The following is a 20312-nucleotide window of genomic DNA, read 5'->3' as shown; positions in this document are numbered from 1 at the left end:
CTCCTGGGGACACTGGCCGGGCAGGAAGCGGTTGCGCGGGGCAGGAAGCGCCGTCACGCCGCAGTTTCCATCATCACCCACAGCAATCCTGCCCCGGGCCCCCCTGGACCCCCCCGGCACCCACGTGAGGTAAACAACTAGTAAACCAAGGAATTTAGAGACTCATGGAATGGCTTGGGTTGGAAGAAACCTTGAAGCCCCTCCAGTCCCACCCCCTGCCAGGGCAGGGACTCCTTCACTAGCCAGTTTGCTCCAAGCCCCTGTCCAACCTGGCCCTACGACACTTCAGCGCTGGGGCAGCCACAGCTTCTCTGGGCAGCCTGTGCCAGGACCTCACCACCCTCCAGCCAGGAATTCCTTCCCAGTATCCCATCTATCCCACCCTTTGTCAGTGCAAAGCCATTGTCTCTTGTCCTGTCACTCCAGGCCCTTGTCCCAAGTCCCTCTCAGCTCTCTTGGAGCCTCTTTAGACACAGGAAGATGCTCTAAGGTCTCCCCCGAGTGTTCCCTTCTCCAGGCTGAACACTGCCTGCTCTTTTCCATGGATAGTGGCATTGAATTGGAATTAAGTTATTCACAGACTGATTAATATTTCCACAGCACAGACCCTTTGGGGTCCAGCACCTGATTAAGAGGAGTCTTGAGGTGTAAAATACCATCCAGCCACGGTGCTACTACCAGAGCTGTGAGTTTGCAAAGCCAAAGCTGATTGTTGGGTTGCTTTAAGCTCAACTTGGCTCAGCTCAGCTCAGCTCACACAGCAACAAAAATTGGGCAACTCGAGGTTTCTTCAGACAGGCAGACCTTTCCCAGGGTGTCTGTGCAGCTGGGATGGGCGACTTCTCCAGCATCTGGCCTGGAAATGAGCTGAGCCTTGGAGACAGCCCTGAGCCAGGAGATGGGGATTCACTGGGTTTTGGTCCCAAAAGGTGGCATCGAGCTCGTTACAGTCGCAGCAGCTCCGTGATCCGGTGCTTCAACACAATGTCCTGGGCTGGAGCACGCCCGGCACTTCCCAGCCTCCATCCCCTCCCTCTGCCTTCAGTTTGTTTAGATTTCCTTCAGGAAACAGTATTAGTCAGGCTGAAAGCTTTCCAGAAATTCAATTGCCCGGTCCTGGATCCTAACCTAGTGACTTTATTTGTTTGGAGTTGGCAATCCAACCCAAACTGTCCCATGAGCTTCAAAAACAATAAACGACTGAGAGGGTGTGTTTGTCTTGAAAGATGCTGTGGCTCTGGTGCTGCAGGCTGAACTCCCCGTTTTATCCTGTCTTTGCAACAGTTTGAGGGGTGCTTGGAATAACAAAGCGGAACATGGGGCTGGGAATCTTTGGGAATGACGGTGGCCATGGCTCTTCCTTGGTGGGGGCCAGGCACAGCCCAAGGTGGTCTCACTGGGGAAGAAGCCGTCCTGCAGGGTGTCCTGACCTGCCTTAACTGCCAAGTGGGGCAATGTCTACGTTGGGAGAAGATGATCCAGGTCTTAGAGGGCTTTGGAGATTAGAGAAAGGTCATCCCGTTCCTCACGCTGAGGTTATTCTAGGTACACTGGAGCCTGGAGGACATGGGGGACGTGCCGAGCGGTGCCTGTCCTGGGGGAAGGAGGCGAAACCTCTGGGTGGTGTGCCTGTGCTGTGATTTGGGGGTGGTGGTTGTGTACTGCAGCATCTTCACTGCTGAGGAGCACCTGAGCTCCCAGAGCTCCCAACTTCCCTGGGATGAGACCTTCCATGGCAGGGGGAAAAGCAGCAGAGTGACAGATGGGGGAGAAACCCCAGTTTGGGCAAGGCTGAAGTCTGTGGTGTGGTAGCCAACTGCTGGGATGGGGACACCTCGTTGGGACCCCTCCATCAGGATGGGGACACCCCTCTGAGAACCCACCCCTGTGATGGGGACACCGCACTGGGACCCCACTGCTGGGATGGGAACCCCTCAGTGGGACCCCATCCCCACTCCCAGAGGTGCCACCAGGACCCCCCGAGCACCAGAGGCTGCTGGGCAGGGATGAGGCTGGTTGGGGTCCTTGCTGTGCCGAGGGCAGGTCAGTGGCTCCTGAGGACTTTGGGGAAGGTCTCCATGAGCTGGGATAACACTGTCTGTATCTCCTGGGATAATGATCTCTCTCCCAGCATAACTCTCTCTCTCCAGCTCACCCCTAAGAAATGGGGTTGGACTGTCTCTCCTGGGTTGATGGTGTTGGGATAACCCCCGGGATAACCCTTGGGTAACCCTTGGTGCAGCTCAGGGGGACGTTTCCTACCCTGGGGTTGGCACAGGAGTGGGCTCCAGCTCCTGGAGCTGGGAGAAGAAAGGAGAGAGTGGAGGTGAGCTGGGGCAGCAGGGAAAGAGTGACCAGTTAACCAGTTAACTGGAGGTTACTGTTGCCAGTAACCAGAGCCTTCGTACACGGCAGGGAATTTTCAGCAGGTGAAAGCAAATAGGAGAGGAGGGAGGAGTGTTTGACTTTCCTGCTGCTGGGGTGGATAAGGAGAGGCCGGTAAACAGCTGGTACTGGGAAACCTCCAGGTTTCCTTCTTGGCCTTTCCCTCCTGCCTGCCTGGTCTCCCAGCTCCCAGTTGCTGGGAAAGAGCTGAAAATACCAGGAGAAGTGAGGAGGAGGAAGTTTTGCCCATCACACCAGTGAGGATGCTGCTGCCCTGGAGATGAAGCAAATCTCCTGGAATGTGCTGGGCTGGGCCTCCCTCCATCCCCTGACCTCCCTCCATCCCCTGACCTCCCTCCATCCCCTGACCTCGCCACTGGGATCTCAGCTCCCAGATTTCCAACAGAGCTGGGGGTGGGGAAAAAAGGGATGTGCTGGAGCACCCTGGGCCTGAAACACAGGCAGCCCAAACCACAGCAGGGCTGTGTTGTGCAGCCTGGGGTCCATGAGTGAGGTCACGCTGGGTGGGTGCAATTAGTTGCCCACAAAATGCCCATTTCCTCCAGTGCAGCCCCATAAAGCACAGCCCGAGCCCGCTTCCGCTGACCCGCCGTACGTGCCTGCAGACAGGTGAGCGCTCGGGGTGGAGTTTTCCTCTTGACTTCTCAGGGCTTGCAGCTGCCCTTTAATTAATTTTAAGTGAAGCTAATTGAAGCAGGGCATCGTTTGGGAGCGGGCAGTGTCCGCCTCTCCCGTTCCCTGCTCCGGCCCGGCCGCACGGACACGCACGGTCAGGGCCAGGGAGGAATCTTTCCATGCCTTTCTTGGGGAAGGCAAGATGCAGATGCCATTTATGGAAGGAGCTGGGCTTCTCCATATCCCCAGCTCAAGGGTATAACGATTTCCAGGAGCAGGGGGTGGATTTCTTGCCTCTCTGACCGTGGCACCCACTTGTGTCACACCAGCGTGGTTTGCTCAAGGGGGTTGAGTAGCTCTTGGCTCTTGGGGTGACCTCAGCAGCAGAGAAATGACGGGGCAGTGGATTCCTCCCCGGGGGTCAAGGTCAAGGCGCGTTGGTGCCGTGGCGTGGGAAGGGCTCCACACCTGAAAACCTCCATCCCTGACCTCCTGACTCACTCCTGAGTTTGAATTCCTGCTTCTGTAGCAACCTGTTTGGGTGTCTGTAGGTGACTGAGTGGGAAGATGCTGTGGAGCATCAGGTGCAACTCGGGGTTTGGCATTCCCAAGCGATCTGGGAAGGGAGGCAGCTCCTTGGAGAGCAGCCCTGGATGGCTGGGGGGAGGTGCAGAGCGGTGGTGGGTGATTCCTGGGATGAGCTGTTTCAGCAGTGCTGTGTCGGTGATGTGCCACTGGTGCCATGTCCTGCGCCTTGGGATGGGTCACGACCTGCTCCCGCCCTGCTCCTTGTGTCACCCCCAGGAGAGGGGCTGGCCACTGCCCTGAGCACGTCCTGGAGGTTGTGCCCCTGTGCCCAAGTCCCCACCTGACCTTTGGGCTTTATGTCCCCTTTCAGGTCGACAAGTACCTGTACCACATGCGGCTCTCCGATGAGACCCTCCTGGAGGTGTCCCAACGTTTTGAGAAGGAGATGGAGAAGGGGCTGGGAGCAGAGACCAACCCCACCGCCTCCGTGAAGATGCTGCCCACCTTCGTCAGGTCCACCCCGGACGGGACAGGTACCGTGGGAGGGGAGATGCTCCTGGGAGAGCAGAGGGGGGGTGGGACCACTCATCCTCATGGCTCTGCCCAAACAGGGATGGCACCACGGCCACCTTCGCTGCTGGTCCTGGGGGCTTCCTCCTGCTCTGGCTGAGCGTGGGGACAGGCCTCATTCCCCCTCTGCTGGCACTGGAGGGGCTCCCAGTTCCCGCTGGCGGGAGGGAGGGTGGGAAGCTGCCCTGGCATGCCCTTGCTGGCAGGACAGAGACAGTCACGGGTCCGGCTCATCAGATTTCATGAGCAGTGAGGCGGCAGCGCTGCCAGCGCTGTCTGAGAGCCACTGGGGCCGGCAGGAGCAGGGGCTCTGCAGGCTCCTCACAATGGGCCTTTCTGCCCACTTCCCGTGCCTGAGGCACGCTCTGGACAGCCACATACCCAGCTTGTCCCTCTCAGCCCAAAATACTACCTCCTCTGGCATCCAGAGGGGAAGTTCCTTGTTGCCTCTCCCCGCTTGGTGTTCTGGGGAGGAGCTGGTCTCCATCCCCGCAGCATCACCCCTTGCCCACCAACACACCCAGGACCCACCAAGTGCTCCGAGCTGGTGGAGTGCTCCTGGCTGCTGAAGAGAAGGAGGGACGGAACCCTCAGCAGCTGGAGCTGCCCTGGCTCCACATCTGGGATGGCAGCAGTCCAGGAGGAGGCCCTGGGATGGTCAGTCCTGTTGGATGGAGTTGCTCGGAGCTGGGGTTGCTCCAGTGTCGGCACCTCCAGGGGGGTCTGTGAAACCACAGGGGCAGAGGCTGCTGGTCACCAGCAGGAGAGGTGGACAAAGAGGGACAGAGCCAAAAAAACTCATGGCTGCTCTCTGGAGGCAAGGACAGAAGTGGTAGAGTTGTGAAATCACAGAATCACAGACTCATGGAATAGTTTGGGTTGCAAAAGCCCTCTAAGGTCATCAAACCCAACCATTCCCCCAGTGCTGCCTAGGCCAGCACTAACCCATGTCCCGCATGGCTCTTAAATCCACGAGGGACGGGGATTCCACCCCTGCCCTGGGCAGCTGTGCCAGGGCTGGACAACCCTTTCCATGCAGAAACTTTCCCCGATATCCAACTTAAACCTCCCCTGGCACAGCTGGAGGCCGTTCCCTCTCCTCTTGTCCCTTGTTCCCTGGGAGCAGAGCCCGACCCCCCCGGCTCCCCCCTCCTGTCAGGAAGGTCTCTGGATCACTGGGCAGTGTTGGGTGTTTGCTGGTAATGTCTCAGTGAGGTCTGGGGTGAGTGGTAGCATCTCCTGTGTCCCTGTGAAGACACATCATGGAATGATTTGGGTGGGAAGGGACCTTAGAGACCATCTCATTCCACCCCCTGCTAAGGACAGGGACACCTTCCACTATCCCAGGTTGCTCCAAGCCCTGCCCAACTTGGCCTTGGACACTTCCAGGGATGGGGCAGCCACAGCTTCTCTGGGCACCCTGTGCCAGGGCCTTCCCACTCTCACAGAGAAGAATTTCTTCCCAATATCCCATCTAAATCCCACCTTTTTTAGTTTAAAACTGTTCCCCCTTGTTCTCTACACCCCCTGCTGAAAGTCTATCTCCACCTTCCTTGCAAGCCCCTTTAATCCCTGAAGCATCTGGGCACCCAGAGCATCCCCTGTGCTCGGCCCCCTCCGTGCACCTACACCCAGGAGCTGGACCTGGCTCCCTGCCCCAGGATCGAGATTCCAATCTATTTAAATGTTGGAGAATATTTGTAATTACAGGGATGGCCAGGAGCCGCCCCTGGGCACGGGAACTGGAGCAGCTGAAGGTACTGGGTGCTGGTGGAGGGTGTGCCAGTGCTCCCAGCACCCTGACCCTGCTGGGAAAGGAGCAATCCCTCCCCATGCCCCTCTGGGACAGGTCCTTGGTACCCTGCCCTGCGTCAGTGCCCCAGCTGACATTTCTCACCCGGGGCAGGGAGAAGGGGGAACGGCAGCATGGAAAATGTCACTCCAGAGGGGTGCTGGGGCAGTCACGGAGCTGCAGCTGCCCAGGGGGGCTGGGAAATGGGAGGGTTCTGGAGCCAAGAGCTGGAGTTCCCTGTCCAGCTCCAGCTGGATCCAGGCTGTGAGCAGCACCAGCTGCTCTTGGGTTTCAGAGGGGAGGCTGGAAGGTGGCACACGTGCCAAATCCCTGGCACAGATGGTGTGGCTCAGGAGGAGCTCAACGTCCAAGGCTGTGTCCTTCCTTCTTCCCTTTTTTTCAAAGCTCCTGGGCAAAGTCTGACTTGGGCTGGGCACCAAGTCCTGCTCCCACCTGCTCCAGGTGCCAGCAGCTGCTCCCACTTCCAGGACAGGCTTTTCCTCTGCTCCAGGCCTGCTCCTAAATGCCAGTGCCATGGGGCTCCTCACCATCCTCCCACCAAACATCCCTGTCCTTCCCTGCCTCCTGCTGCAGCCCCCATATTTCTGCTGTGGGATTCCACCCCCTGGAAGGCACAGCCAGATCCCACAGCGGGATCCAGGCGGATGAGAGGCGCTTATGGAAATACAAGGTCACATCTGCAGGTTAAGCCAAAACACAGCCCCGGCTCCCAGCTCTTGGAGGCTTCCCTGTTCCCATGGCATGTGATAAGAGGGGGGAATTCTGCTTTGGAAGCAGAAACTCTCCCAGTAACAGCTTCTCTTGCTTTGCTGGGCTCCGGCACCCACTGGAATGCCCCCGTGCCGTGCTGGCACTGAGGTGGTGGGGAAGCATATCCTAAATAAGCTTCTCCTTGGATCCCCAGTACCTCTCCCGAGGGCTCTCCTTGCTCAGGGCAACCACCACCTTCCCCCCTGCTCCATTCCTGGTTTTTCCAGGCTTTGCTGGTGTCGCCACGTTTCCTCCTCCACGCTGGTGTTGACACAAGGCTCTTGTGGTGCATCCCCTGTTAAGCCCCAGCAGCTGATAACCCCAGCCTGGAGGTTTCAGGAGGATGCTGCAGGATTTGGGAGTCTAATCCCTGGAAATCTGAAGGGTGGCTGTTCTTGGCAGCACCTTTCCCTTGGCCAGTGGGCTCAGCTCCTGCTGATAGCCAGGTGCCTCTGCAGGCAAACCAGCTCCTCTGGCCCATGGGCTTGAAAGCCTTGGAAAAAACTACTGTTTTTATGCCCAAAGTCTCGTGGTTGGGGATTTACCTAATTCCCAGCAAGCTTTCCCAAGGAGGCTGTGGCTGCCTCATCCCTAGAAGTGTCCAAGGCCAGGTTGGATGGGGCTTAGAGCAACCTGGGCTAGTGGAAGAGCAAGGTGGTGGAACTGGATGGTCTTTAAAATCCCTTTCAACCCAAACCATTCCATGACTCCATGAACTATCCGGCAGGAGGGTAGGGCTGGTGAGGGGTGGCAGTGGGAAGTGCTGGGGTCAATGCCTCAACCTTCTCCTGCATCTCCCCTGGGCAGCAGAACCTGGACCTGCTCCAACTTTTTCTCTTCCTCTTAATTTTTATTTCCCCAGTTTGACCAAGGGTTCCTCCACAGTGGAACTGCAGTCACTGGGAGGTTGTGGTTCCACTGGGGGTGGGGGTTCTGGGGTGACCAATCTCTGAGGTGCTGGGACATGATCCCACACATGCAGCTTCTCTCCCCTGGCCACCTCCTCTGCCCCACGGGTTCTGAGGCACTCAGCTCTCAGCCTTGGGTGGTTTGCCAGGAGTAAGCAGCCCCTGGAATCAGGGCTCCATGTTTGCCCTCCCTGTTTGGTTTGTGGGCTCAGCACCACCTCTGATACCTTATCAGGGGCTGTGGGAGCCTGATGGGGACCTGGTGCTGGTCACGGAGCCCATCCCTCAGCTGCATGGCTGCTGCTCTTCCAAGGGAGATTTGGCTGCCTCTTCCCTGCTGCAAAGCTGATCCACCTGGGAACCCACCCCTTGACCTCCTCCCTTGCCACCAGGCTGCTCGTGCCCCTCTGGTGGGTGCTGAGCAGTGTGAGGGGGATGGGGGTGGTGTGTGGGTCCCGCAGTGAGGGCAGGGCAGAGCTGGTCCCACACGGCTCCAGGGGCCACGAGCCCCTCGTGTGGCTTGGCTGAAGCACCGAGTGTGTGAGGGCTGGGCAGGAGGGCAGGATGGCCCCACCAGGCTCCTTAGCCCCTTTTTTGTGAGCCTTTTGGGTTCCCTGTAATATCTCCAAGGAGCTGAGCAATCTGTGACCCTCTTGGCTCCAGTGCCCTTATCCCTGGCATATTTATCAGCCCCCTGAGGTGCTTTCCATGCTGTGCCAATGAGCAGAGCAGGATCAGTGCCAATGGCAAGGGGAGCAGGAGCACAGCGTGACCTGTGTGTAGGGCAGGACACGATGCCAGTGGTGCCCAGCCAGACATCACATCCAGCTCTGCCCACCCATGGCTGAGGGGGGTCCCTGTGGTGGCCTCACCAAGGACAGTGGGACAGCCAGGAGCTTCTCCAAGGTTTTCCTGGTGTGTTTTTTGTGTGAAGAGCCACCGTGGCCACAAATGCCCCGTGGCTGGCAGACAGGCTGCGAAAGGAGCTGCCAAACTGGTTTAAACCTCATCCCTGCAAAGGGTCAAGGGGAGGAGGAGGAAGGGGTGTGCAGGGCCTGGCTGCCCCAGTGCAGGAGCTTGGTGCTCCCATGTCCCCGTGTCCTCCTCCAGCCCCGAATTCTGGTCACACTGCCTCTCTCAGAGCTGTGTCAGGGGTGTTGGCTGAGGAGGGAGGAGCTGCAAAGCTCTGACGGGGTCCAGGTTTGGAGTGGTCTGGGGTTATTGGCTCCTGCAGGGGCTGCGGGGCCCCAGAGATAACTGAAGCTTGGCCAGAACCTCTGCAGGGTCTCGCTGGACTTCAGCTCTTATTAAGATAATGGTGTGATAGCCTTGGCACCTCCGTATTCCATTGGCCAGCCCATTCTGGGGTGTGACCTGGGCTGTGCTGGGGGCTGGGCACGGGCTGGTGTCACCAAGAGCTGGGCCCCCACTGCCCTGTGTCACCCTGGGGATATGTGATGGGCTGACCCCCTGGGTGCTGCACTGGCCCCCCTGGGGTGATGCACTGAACCCCTGGGTGATGTTCTGACCCCTCTGGGATGTTGTTCTGACTCCTTGGGTGTTGTTCTGTTCCCCCTTGGGGTGCAGTGCTGACCCCCAGTGCTCCCCCGCCCTCCACGCTCTCCATGCCCAGCTCTGACCCTGCTGAAGCTGCCTGTGACCCCTGAGCCCTCTCGTTCCTCCTCTCCTCGGAGCTCCAGGGGCAGCTTTCCACGGCCCTTTTCCGCCTCTCTAAAGCCGCTCCAGCTCCCGGTGGGTCCCGTGCCCCGTTCCCTCGCCCCGAGCCCTCGGGGGTGACCCCAGGGAAGGCGCCGGGCCCGCTGGAGCCCCGGAGCTGCCTTTTCAGCTGGAGTCACTGGAGATGCCGGCGGCCCGCTGGCGTGTGCATACTAATAACCCCCGGGTTCTGTCCCAACTGTGGCCCCTTTGTAGCAGCCCCGCCGGCACAAAGCGGCCCCCGGGCGCCGGGATCGGCCCGGGGGAGCCAGCACAGCACATTTAATGCATTCAGGACTCCGACAGTGCTGATAGAGGGCTTTCCCCGGCCCTCTCCCCACTAAAACAGCCAGCTGGGCGCTTTTCTCGCAGCCTGGGTCCCCAGCCCAGCGAGCTGCCTTGAAAACAAACAGGAGGGGACACCCCGGGCTCGCCCTTGGGGCTCCCCCCGGGAAGGCAGCAATGAGCCCCCGAAGGTCTTCTGGAGTTTCTCCCTCCCTGGTTTCCTGCTTCCACCTTCCCGTGGTGCTGGGAGCGTGTGGGATTCCTGGGGCAGGGCAGGGAGCTTGGCCTGGGCTGCGCCAGCTGAGCCTCAACAGGATGGGCATTCCCAGAAAAGTTTAGCCAAGCTCTGGTGTTTCCACAGCTGCTCACAGGGTTTAACCCCTTGGGAGGGAGGTTTAGGAGCTTCCACCAAGCATCAGTAGGGTCAGCAATGGCTCTGCTGCCTTCTTCCTTATGGAGCCTGAGGCTGGAGCCCCTCTTCCCTGAGATCACTGTTGGGCTTCTGGGTGGTGCTGGTTGGATTTATCCTCCCCAGGACATCCATATCCAGCTCAACGCAGTGCCTTGATCCCCCATCAGCTGTGTGTGTGTCAGGGGTGCAGAGGAGGGTCAGGCCACAGCTCTGATAAAATACCAAACACTATAATAATGGTTAAAATAGAGAAACATATTTAAAAATCAGACCATATCCTCATACCTGGGAGGTGGCTGGTTACCCTGGGGTTCTGGCAGGGCGAGGACCCTCCAGGCTCACTGGTTCCCCTTGTCCTGGTCCCGCAGAGGATGGGGATTTCCTGGCACTGGACCTCGGTGGCACCAACTTCCGTGTGCTGCGGGTGAAGGTGTCGGACAACGGGCTGCAGAAGGTGGAGATGGAGAACCAGATCTACGCCATCCCCGAGGAGCTCATGCGTGGCAGTGGGGTGCAGGTGGGCCCCCCCTCCCTTACCCAACCCTGGGGTCACCCCGGCACCCCTGGATGTGTCCTGGGGCGGGAGCAGGGCTGGGCATCCCCCCCTGCCTGGTCCAGCAGGAGCCCAGTGGATCCTGTGCCAGGAACAAGAATTCCTGACGCCGGCGTGGGGATGGGTGAGGGCGGGCAGGGCTGTGGGCACAGCTCCGACTCATCCCCTGGGCGTGGGCAGCCCTGGCAGGTCTCACTCTTTACCCTTTTTCCAGCTTTTTGACCACATCGCCGAGTGTTTGGCCAACTTCCTGGACAAGCTGAACATCAAAGACAAGAAACTCCCCCTTGGGTTCACCTTCTCCTTCCCGTGTCACCAGACCAAGCTGGATGAGGTGGGTGAGGGACTGTGGTGGGATGGGCTGAGCTCTTGCTGGGGGTCCCACAACAATTTAGCTCAGGCTTTTGATTAGTCTCATTGATTTTGGGTCATGTGACCTTTCCTGAAGGGCCACATCTCTCATTCAAAGCCATTCCCAAGCTCTGGGTGAAGGAGGGTTAAGAACAGCACTGCCCCTTCTTTGTTATGAATATTTTTGTTGGTGGAATGGCTCTGTGGCTGCACGGTCAGGGACAGAGAGGAGGGAACATTCCTCCAGGGAATGCAGTGCTTGGTGTCACTTCCCAATAATTCTGTTGCTTCTCATCTCCAAACACACCATAAAACCCCTGTTAAAAGGAACATCAATATTTTTTAAGGATAGGTGCCAGATTGTCTTTAAAGCTGCTTGATGAGTGAGCAGTGGTGGGTCTCCTGTTTTCGACATGTCTTGGCCAGGTTTTCATAGGATCATGGAATGGCTTGGGCTGGAAGGGACCTTAAAGCCCATCCAGTCCCACCCCCTGCCATGGGCAGGGACACCTTCCACTAGCCCAGGTTGCTCCAAGCCCTGTCCAACCTGGCCCTGGACACTTCCAGGGATGGGGCAGCCACAGCTTCTCTGGGCAACCTGTGCCAGGGCCTCCCCACCCTCACAGCCAGGAATTCCTTCCCAGTATCCCATCTATCCCACCCTCTGTCAGTGTGAAGCCATTGTCTCTTGTCCTGTCCCTCCAGGCCCTCGTCCCAAGTCCCTCTCAGCTCTCTTGGAGCCCCTTTAGGCACTGGAAGGGGCTCTGTGGTCTCCCCCGAGTCTTCTGGATTTCTGAATTTTCTGGACTTTACCTCATTTATCTTGAGGGGTTTTCATGTCAGTGAGCTCTGACAGGGTCCCTGTGATGAGCAGTTCCCAGGTCACCGTGTGTGCCAGCAGAGCTCGGTGCCGGCGGAGCGAGGGATGTGCTCCCGGAATTGCGGGGGTCTGGGATATGATGTTTCCATGGGATTCCTCCACGGAAATCAGCTTTTCCAGGGCTGCAGCCCGAGCTCCAGCAGCCCAGTGCACCCAGACGTGCTGAGCACCACATCCCCCGTGCAGGCGGCGGGGAGGATGGTCCCTCCGGGCGCTGTCAGCTCCGCTCAGCCGCGGTGACCTCGCTGGGAGACTCCACATCCCAGAGCCCAGCGAGGCACGTGGCCCCTTCCCTGCCACCCACCGCCTCGCGGGGCTCTGGCTCGTGGTGGGGAGGGAGGGGGATGCTTTCCTTGCCCTTATCTCACCCGGCTCTGCAGCGGGATGGAAAGAGAGCGGCTCCATGGAGTGCCGGCCATCCGGCACGTCCTCCCGGGAGCTGCCGAGGGGCAAGGCTGCTGTGCCTGAGCCACTCTGCAGGGGCAGGGAGGGACAGCAGGGTTAACACTTTCCTCCCGGTAGACACGGGGGCTGTAAAAAAGGAAATTAAAATAAAGAAGCTGCGGGAGGAAGTGCCTGTTCCCCTGACCTTGCCTGGGCTGGGTCTCTCCGTGCCGCGGTTTCCCCATCTCTGAGGCAGGATGGGTGTCAGCCTCACCGAGGGCCCTGTGCCCGGAGTGTTGAAGATTCCAAATGCAGCCGAGTCCTTTTCCTCCCCCCAAGGCTCAGCTCAGCCCCTGGCCAGGTGGCTGCAGTGGAGACAAACCTGGTGCCTCTGGCTATGGGGGCTACAAGCCCCTACCCTGTAGGGGTAGGTCAAGGAGCATTCCAAGCCCCCCACCCCTCAGGGGTGGGTCGAGGAGCAATCCATGGACTTGTGAACAGGTTTTGCCTCAGGGTTCCATAAAACCTGGTCACAGGAACCACTTTCCCTCCTGCCGGGGAGCAATGAGCAGGTCTTGTGTTATCTCATGGCCATAAACCTTATCTGACACGGAAACGGGGCTGATGGCGCAGCCGGGGAGCTGCTAACGGGGGGCTCCCCACAGGGCCCTGTGCCCCTTGTTCTGGCAGCCCCACAGGGTGGGGGTCTCACTCTGAGCCTTCCCTCTGGCTGTTCCCCCCAGAGCATCCTCGTGACGTGGACAAAGGGGTTCAAGTGCAGCAGCGTGGAGGGCAAGGACGTGGTGTCGATGCTGCGCAAGTCCATCAAGAAAAGAGGGGTAAGAGGCTGGGCAGGTGTGTCACCTCCTGGGGCGGTGGGACGGGGGCACACACATCCCTGGGACAGGGTTCCTGGGCTCCATGGTGATGTTTTGGTCTGTTTTGTCTGTGTTGGGTCATCCTCTCTCCTTTCCACCAACTCAGGACTTTGACATCGACATCGTGGCCGTGGTGAACGACACCGTGGGGACCATGATGACCTGTGGCTACGACGACCACAACTGTGAAGTTGGCCTCATCGTTGGTGAGTGAGAGCAAGCAGGTCCATCCCTCCAGGAACTCCAGAGGGAGATCCTGTTTCTTGCAAGCTTCAGGGTCTTTTGGGAAAAAAAATAAAGAAGAAAAAGAGGGGGATACCAGTGTTGGAAAACCAGCATTGCCCGATGTCTGTTTGCTTCCCTCTTCGCTTTCTCTGGTGCATTGTGCTGTGGCCAAGTGGGAATGAGGGATAATGGGAATGAGGGATAGTGGGAATGGAGGCAAGGCAGTGTCCTCGCTCACTGTGTCCCCATGCTCGGCCCAGGTACTGGAACCAACGCCTGCTACATGGAGGAGATGAGGCACATTGACCTGGTGGAAGGGGATGAGGGTCGGATGTGCATCAACATGGAGTGGGGGGCCTTCGGTGACGACGGTGTCCTCAATGACATCCGGACGGAGTTCGACCGTGAGATCGACATGGGCTCGCTCAACCCTGGCAAACAATTGTGAGCAGATTCTTGGCCTGGGCTCAGGCTCGTGGTTTGCTCGGCATTGTCTGTCCTCCCGTTGCGCCGGAGTCCCTGGGACCAGGGAGGTCATCCCAGCTAACTGGGTCACCATGTCCTCTGCCACCGGAGCGCAGAGGGGCTGTGTCACCAATCGGGGTTGTCCATCCCACCCGCTGCCCTCGTGAGCCGCTCACGTGAACGTGCTGATTCCTGTTCCCTTCTGGCCAGCACTCATCTGCCAGCCCAGGCAAACACCCCCACCTAATGTCCACATCCCAATCCTACAGATCTCCCATTCCCCACATGGCCCCTGGCAGTGTGGGGCGAGCCTGGGGGGACTCTGCAAACTGACTGACCCCCTTCAGGTGTCCACGAGTTCTCCTTGCAGAAGGATGGTCATGTCCACAAGGCTTCATATTCTCAGTGATAGGATAAGCTGCTCTGGGAAGGGATTACCTAGATTCCATTTGGGACTGGGAGGCTGCCAATGGGTTTTCAGGTCAACCTGTGGCCACCTTGTGGCACACACAGCTAAACACACACACATTGTTTAGCCTGGAGACAAGGAGGCTCAGAGGGGATCTTATGTGGGGGACAGGAGGTTTAGGATGGATATTAGGGAAAATTTCTTCTCTGAAAGGGTGGTCAGGTGTGGAACAGGCTGGCCAGGTGGTGTCACTATCTCTGGGGGGATTTAAAAGCCATGTGGATGTGGCACCTGGGGACATGGGTTAGTGGTGGCCTTGGCAGTGCTGGGGGAATGGTTGGATTTGATGACCTTAGAGGGCTTTTCCAACCCAAACCATTCCACAATTCCATCTCGTGCCTCCCTGTGGACAGGTTTGAGAAGATGATCAGTGGGATGTACATGGGAGAGCTGGTCAGACTCATCCTGGTGAAGATGACCAAGGAAGGGCTGTTGTTTGGGGGAAGGCTCACACCAGACCTGCTCACTACCGGCCACTTTGAGACCAGATACGTCTCTGCCATTGAGAAGTAAGTGGGACCCGTGTCGTGTCCTGGGTCCCAGCCCACCCTCTGATACCCTGGACAGACCCCACTGCGCAGACCCGGCCCGTCACACGGCAAAGGTGGGGTTCCCAGGCCTGAACCCTTTCCTTGCCCCGCCAGGGAGAAGGAAGGGCTGCAGAAAGCCCACGAGATCCTGAGCAAGCTGGGCCTGGAGCCGTCGCACGAGGACTGCGTGGCCACGCTGCGCATCTGCCAGATCGTGTCGACGCGCTCAGCCAGCCTGTGCGGGGCCACGCTGGCCGCGGTCCTGCGCCGCATCAAGGACAACAAGGGCGTGGATCGGCTGCGCTCCACCGTCGGCGTGGACGGCTCCGTCTACAAGAAACACCCGCAGTGAGTCCGGGAGCTGGAGGGGACAGGGACGGGGAGCACGGAGGGCGAGCTCGGATCTGCTCCTGCCGGCGGCGGGCGCGGCTCAGCACAAGTGGAGCGTCCCCAAGTGTCCCCCTGAGCACCTCCTTTGGATGCTGGGGGTCCCCAGAGGGTCACTGCCCATGGTGGCACACTCAGGTCCCGTTTCCTCCCCCTCCTCCTCCACAGCTTTGCCCGACGCCTCCACAAGACGGTGCGGAAGCTGCTGCCGGACTGCGAGATCCGGTTCATCCGCTCGGAGGACGGGAGCGGCAAAGGGGCCGCCATGGTGACGGCCGTGGCCTACAGGCTGGACGCCCAGCACAAGGCCCGGCAGAAGATCCTGGAGCCCTTCAAGCTGAGCCACGAGCAGCTGCTGGAGGTGAAGGAAAGGATGAGGAAAGAGATGGAGAAAGGGCTGGGCAAGGAGACGCACGAGGAGGCGACGGTGAAAATGCTGCCCACCTACGTGTGCTCCACTCCAGATGGGACAGGTGACTATCCTGTGGGTAAACCTGCATGTCTCCTGTGTGTAAGCCCGTGTGTGTCCTGCTCAGAGCCAGCATTGCTGCTCCTGATATCCTCAGGAAGGGCTGGATCCTTTGCCATGGCCAGTTCCCTCTTTGTGGCGGGAGTGGCACAAACCTCCAGGATGATACTGGGCAGAGCGCGGAGCCTCTGGGACGTTCTGCACCTGACTGCACACAAAGCCTGGCTCTCGCTGTGGTTTTCCCCACAGCAGGACTCTCCCCACCCTCAGCCTGGGTTGTGCTCCTGGTTCTACCTGTGGCTTGAGCGAGTGCCTGACCTTGGCTTGAAGCCTGTGCAGGTCCTGTGGACTTCAAGGATCCTTGTGGGTCCTTCCAACTCAAGTTATTCCATGGGTTTATGATTCTAAGCCTCATCATTACCCCAAGTCAGGAGCAAACCTCTCCTCCACTTTCCTACCTGCACCCCCTGTTCCAACCTGCAGCCCCCTGGTCTCCGCTCCCACTCACATCTCGGTTTCCAGCCCTCTCCCAGGAAGAGGGCAGATCTGGATCTGCTCTGTGCCACATCCCAGGTGCTCCATGCTGGGATCTCTTCTGATGATCCTCTCTTGGGTTGCAGAAAAAGGAGATTTCCTCGCCCTGGACCTGGGAGGAACCAACTTCCGCGTGCTGCTGGTGCGCGTCAGGAACGGGAAGCGGCGCGGAGTGGAGATGCACAACAAGATCTACTCCATCCCCGTGGAGATCATGCAGGGCACAGGAGAGGAGGTCAGGATGGGCAGCTGGAGAGGGAAAAGGAGTGTCTTCCCTGGGGTGGCTGGAACAGGGCTCAGCATGGAGCTGATTTTGCCTTTCCAGGGAGCAAAAGCAGGAGAGGGGAAGGCTGGTGCTCTCCTGCCCTTGGAGCAGCGAGTTCTGCCCAAGGCTTTGGAGTCTGGGAAGCTGGAGACTGGTTTTTAGGTTAGAAATGGTGTTATTCCCAGACATGACTGAACCTCCCTGAATCCCACACACTCCACAAGGGCAGATAAGCATCATCCCCATTTCCCAGATAGGAAAACCACAACACAAGCGGGGAGAGACATCTCCAGAGTCTTATGTGGAAAGAATTTTGCAAACCACTCCGGGCAGCGCTTGGGGACTGGGAGTGTCTCCAGCAGACAGGCTCTGGGGATCCCTTGTAGAGGGACCAGATTCCTGTGTCACCCTGGGGAAGGTGGTACCTCCTCGCTGGCCCTTGTCCCTCCTGGGGCCCGTGAGGTGGGGTTTTGCAGGGATATGGCCATGTTGTGGGTGGGGAAGAGGGTGAAAAATGGGCTTTTTTGGGTTTGCTCCCCTCCCACAGTGCAGCTCCGTTCAAAGTCCTGGGAATGGATTTGAACATTCCAACAGGCTTGGAATGGGTTGGAATCTCCAGCAGGTTGGGCTGTAATGGTAACTTCTTTGGCTTTGCTCATCCAGCTCTTTGACCACATCGTCCACTGCATCTCTGACTTCCTGGAATACATGGGAATGAAGGGCGTGTCACTCCCGCTCGGGTTCACGTTCTCCTTCCCCTGCCAGCAGAACAACCTGGATGAGGTAACCCCCCTCCTGCAGCCCCCGTGCCCTGCTGTGCCTGGGAGGCACATCCTGGGGGATTCACTGCCGGGTCTTTTCCCACAACAGGGAATTCTCCTGAAGTGGACAAAGGGCTTCAAGGCGACGGGCTGTGAGGGAGAGGACGTGGTGGGGCTGCTGAAGGAGGCGATTCACCGCAGGGAGGTGAGCGGACACGGCGCCGGGAGGAGCCGGCGGCTGCTCCCACGTCCCGGCTGTCTTTGGCATTGTTAATTGGCCTGTAAAACAAATTACTGGGCTGAGCTCAGGGCTAATGAGTGTCGGAAGTTTCACAGCTGCCCTTACTCATCACTTTGGTTGGATTTTCAGACCCTGGAGCCACAGGCTGGCTCCTGGCCAGGGCTGGAGCAGACTTGTCTGGCCATGGCTTCAGGAGACACGAGCTCCTTTCCTCAGCACAGACCACCCAGAGCTCCTGCCCAGGGGCTGCTCCTGGCAGGGCTGACCCAGCCCCTCTGAACTCGGAGGGGTCTGAGCTCTGAGCCCCCCCTGCAGCCGGCTGGGGCTGCAGGAGGTGGGTGGTCATGGAGGACAGGTGGTGATAGGACAAGGGGAAACAGTTTTAAACTAAAAGAAGAGAGATTTAGATTGGATGTTAGAAAGAAATTCCTCCCTGTAAGGGTGGCGAGGCCCTGGCACAGGCTGCCCAGAGAAGCTGTGGCTGTTCCATCCCTGGAAGTGTCCAAGGCCAGGCTGGAGGGGGCTTGGAGCAACCTGGGCTGGTGGAAGGTGTCCCTGCCCATGGCAGGGGGTGGAATGAGACGAGCATTACAATCCCTTCCAGCCCAAATCATTCTGGGATTCTATGACTCCCACACTCACAGTCAAGTCCTTTCCCAGCCATGGGAGCAGAGGTAGCTGGAATTCCAAGTCCTCCAGGAATAACCCGTGCAATCCCATCCTCTGCAGGAGTTCGACCTGGACGTGGTGGCAGTGGTGAATGACACGGTTGGCACCATGATGACCTGTGGGTACGAGGATCCCCTCTGTGAAGTTGGGCTGATCGTCGGTGAGGACTCAACTGCCTTTGGGAGCTCGGCTGCCCCGGGGGGGCAGGAGGTGTCTCAGGGCTCTTATCCTGCTCCTCTCCACAGGCACGGGCAGCAACGCCTGCTACATGGAGGAGATGAGGAACGTGGAGCTGGTGGAAGGGGACGAGGGCAGGATGTGTGTCAACATGGAGTGGGGGGCCTTCGGAGACAGCGGGTGCTTGGACGACGTACGGACGGAGTTCGACGTGGCGGTGGATGAGCTGTCCCTCAACCCTGGGAAGCAGAGGTGGGTGGTGGCTTTGGGGAGCTGGAAGAGTCCAGGAACAGTTCTGCCCCTTAGTGGATCCCGGGGATGATGAGCAGGGCAGAGGTTGGCTTTGGGACACGCCGATGTGTCCCCTGTCCCTGCCCGCGGGGTGGGGGCTGTGCTGCTGGGCTTGCTCCAGGGGGTTGTGCCAAAGGCACCTGGTAGAACTGGAATCCCCATCCAGACCCAGTGTCCCCTCTCATCCTGATGTCCAGCCTCATGCTCTCCTTCCCAGGTTTGAGAAGATGATCAGTGGGATGTATCTGGGGGAGATCGTCCGCAACATCCTGATGGATTTCACCAAGCGAGGGCTCCTCTTCCGGGGACGGATCTCGGAGAGGCTGAAGACCAGAGGGATCTTTGAGACCAAGTTCCTGTCCCAGATAGAGAGGTGAGGCCCAGCAGGCGGGTGAGCACCAGCTGTCAGTCAGAGCAGGGGTGGAGTTTGGGGGAAGCATTCTCAGGTCTGGCAGGAGAAGTCCCAACACTCGGTCTGGAGCCAGGATGACCCAGGGTGGTGCCACGCAGATAAATCAGCAGAATCCACGTGGTTCTGGCAGCGCCGGTGTGGAGAGGCTAGGAGACTGTCTGGGGTTGGCAGAACAGATGCCTCTTTATCCTCTACCCTGGGCAGAGGGGGCCATGGGTTCCATGGGTGTCACGCTCCAATTCCGTGGCTTTGTCCTGAAATAGCCTCCCTGATTAGGATGTGACCCCAGGGCCACACCCAGGTCTGAAAGCTGAGGTTGGAGGGGGGCTGCAGAGCCACTGTGACCCAAGCCCTGAGTCCCTGGGCTCTGTGGGACGCAGACAGGGAAGGGGAAGCTGCACCTCCTCCCCGCCCCACCTCCTAACGCTGCCCCGTGTCCTCCAGCGACTGCCTGGCCCTGCTCCAGGTGCGCTCCATCCTGCAGCACCTGGGGCTGGAGTCCACGTGCGACGACAGCATCATCGTGAAGGAGGTGTGCACGGTGGTGGCGCGGCGGGCGGCGCAGCTCTGCGGGGCCGGCATGGCCGCCGTGGTGGACAAGATCCGCGAGAACCGCGGCCTCGACTTCCTCAAGGTCACGGTCGGCGTGGACGGGACGCTCTACAAGCTGCACCCTCAGTGAGTGGCTCAGGGGGCTGGGGTTGTGTGCCTGGGGGGCTCCACCCGCCCACCCGGGACGGTCACGGTGCACGGGGGAAGGTTCAGGGGTTAGTGGGAGGGGATTTGAGGTGGTTTTGGGATGCAAGGGCTGCCAGCAGCTCACTGACCCGAACTCGAGGCACAGCAAGAGCCAGCTGCTCCCTAAAGGAGGGGGCACCAAGACAGGTAATGCAGCAGGGACCTCCCTCCAGGCCCACCAGAGCTGGTGGTGACCAGGTTCAACCAGGACTCCAAGTCAGGGGGATGGAGCAGGTCTGAACCAAGAGGTGAGGCCGTGAGGTGGATCACAAAGGTCCATGGCCACACAAAAATGTGGCCATGCCAGAGGTGAAGGGTGGTGCTGCTGGACAGTGGGGCTCAGACAGGGACTAAAACACTGGACTGAGCTTAAATAGGTCTCAGGGGCCCATGGGCAGAGGGAGGCTCTGAAAACCCTCCCAGGTGAGGCTGTTGAGGTTTATTAGTGCTCTCAGGGCTCAGTGGGACTTGAGAAGGGGCCGAGTTTAGTCCTGAGTGGAGGCACAGCATGGCTGTGTTGTAACTATGGGCTTGGGCTGAAGCATGGAGACTTGGGCTTTCCAAGCCTCATCCTTGGCAGCTCCATCTCCATCCATCTGTCCATCCAGCCAACTATTCATCCATCCACCT

General features: G+C 58.9%; 1 protein-coding gene across 1 annotated transcript in view; it reads left to right on the top strand.

Moving 5' to 3' along the window:
* The first annotated feature begins 3919 nt into the window (after positions 1-3919).
* LOC103753866 (hexokinase-2) overlaps positions 3920-20312 on the top strand; it is a 21204-nt gene continuing 4811 nt past the window's right edge. Inside the window, exons 1-16 of the mRNA XM_018088564.3 lie at positions 3920-4082; positions 10372-10520; positions 10771-10890; positions 12915-13010; positions 13156-13255; positions 13535-13718; positions 14562-14717; positions 14853-15086; positions 15294-15598; positions 16215-16363; positions 17057-17176; positions 17264-17359; positions 18125-18224; positions 18310-18493; positions 18750-18905; positions 19389-19622. Coding sequence (XP_017944053.2) covers positions 3941-4082; positions 10372-10520; positions 10771-10890; positions 12915-13010; positions 13156-13255; positions 13535-13718; positions 14562-14717; positions 14853-15086; positions 15294-15598; positions 16215-16363; positions 17057-17176; positions 17264-17359; positions 18125-18224; positions 18310-18493; positions 18750-18905; positions 19389-19622 — 2525 coding nt within the window. The 5' untranslated portion in view covers positions 3920-3940. The remainder of the gene's footprint in view (positions 4083-10371; positions 10521-10770; positions 10891-12914; positions 13011-13155; positions 13256-13534; positions 13719-14561; positions 14718-14852; positions 15087-15293; positions 15599-16214; positions 16364-17056; positions 17177-17263; positions 17360-18124; positions 18225-18309; positions 18494-18749; positions 18906-19388; positions 19623-20312) is intronic.

The sequence above is a fragment of the Manacus vitellinus genome, unplaced genomic scaffold (assembly GCF_001715985.3).
Source record: "Manacus vitellinus isolate BGI_N305 unplaced genomic scaffold, ASM171598v3 scaffold_105_pilon, whole genome shotgun sequence".
Lineage (NCBI taxonomy): Eukaryota > Metazoa > Chordata > Aves > Passeriformes > Pipridae > Manacus > Manacus vitellinus.
Note: the sequence above shows the minus strand (reverse complement) of the source record. Positions and strands in the feature narration are given on the sequence as shown.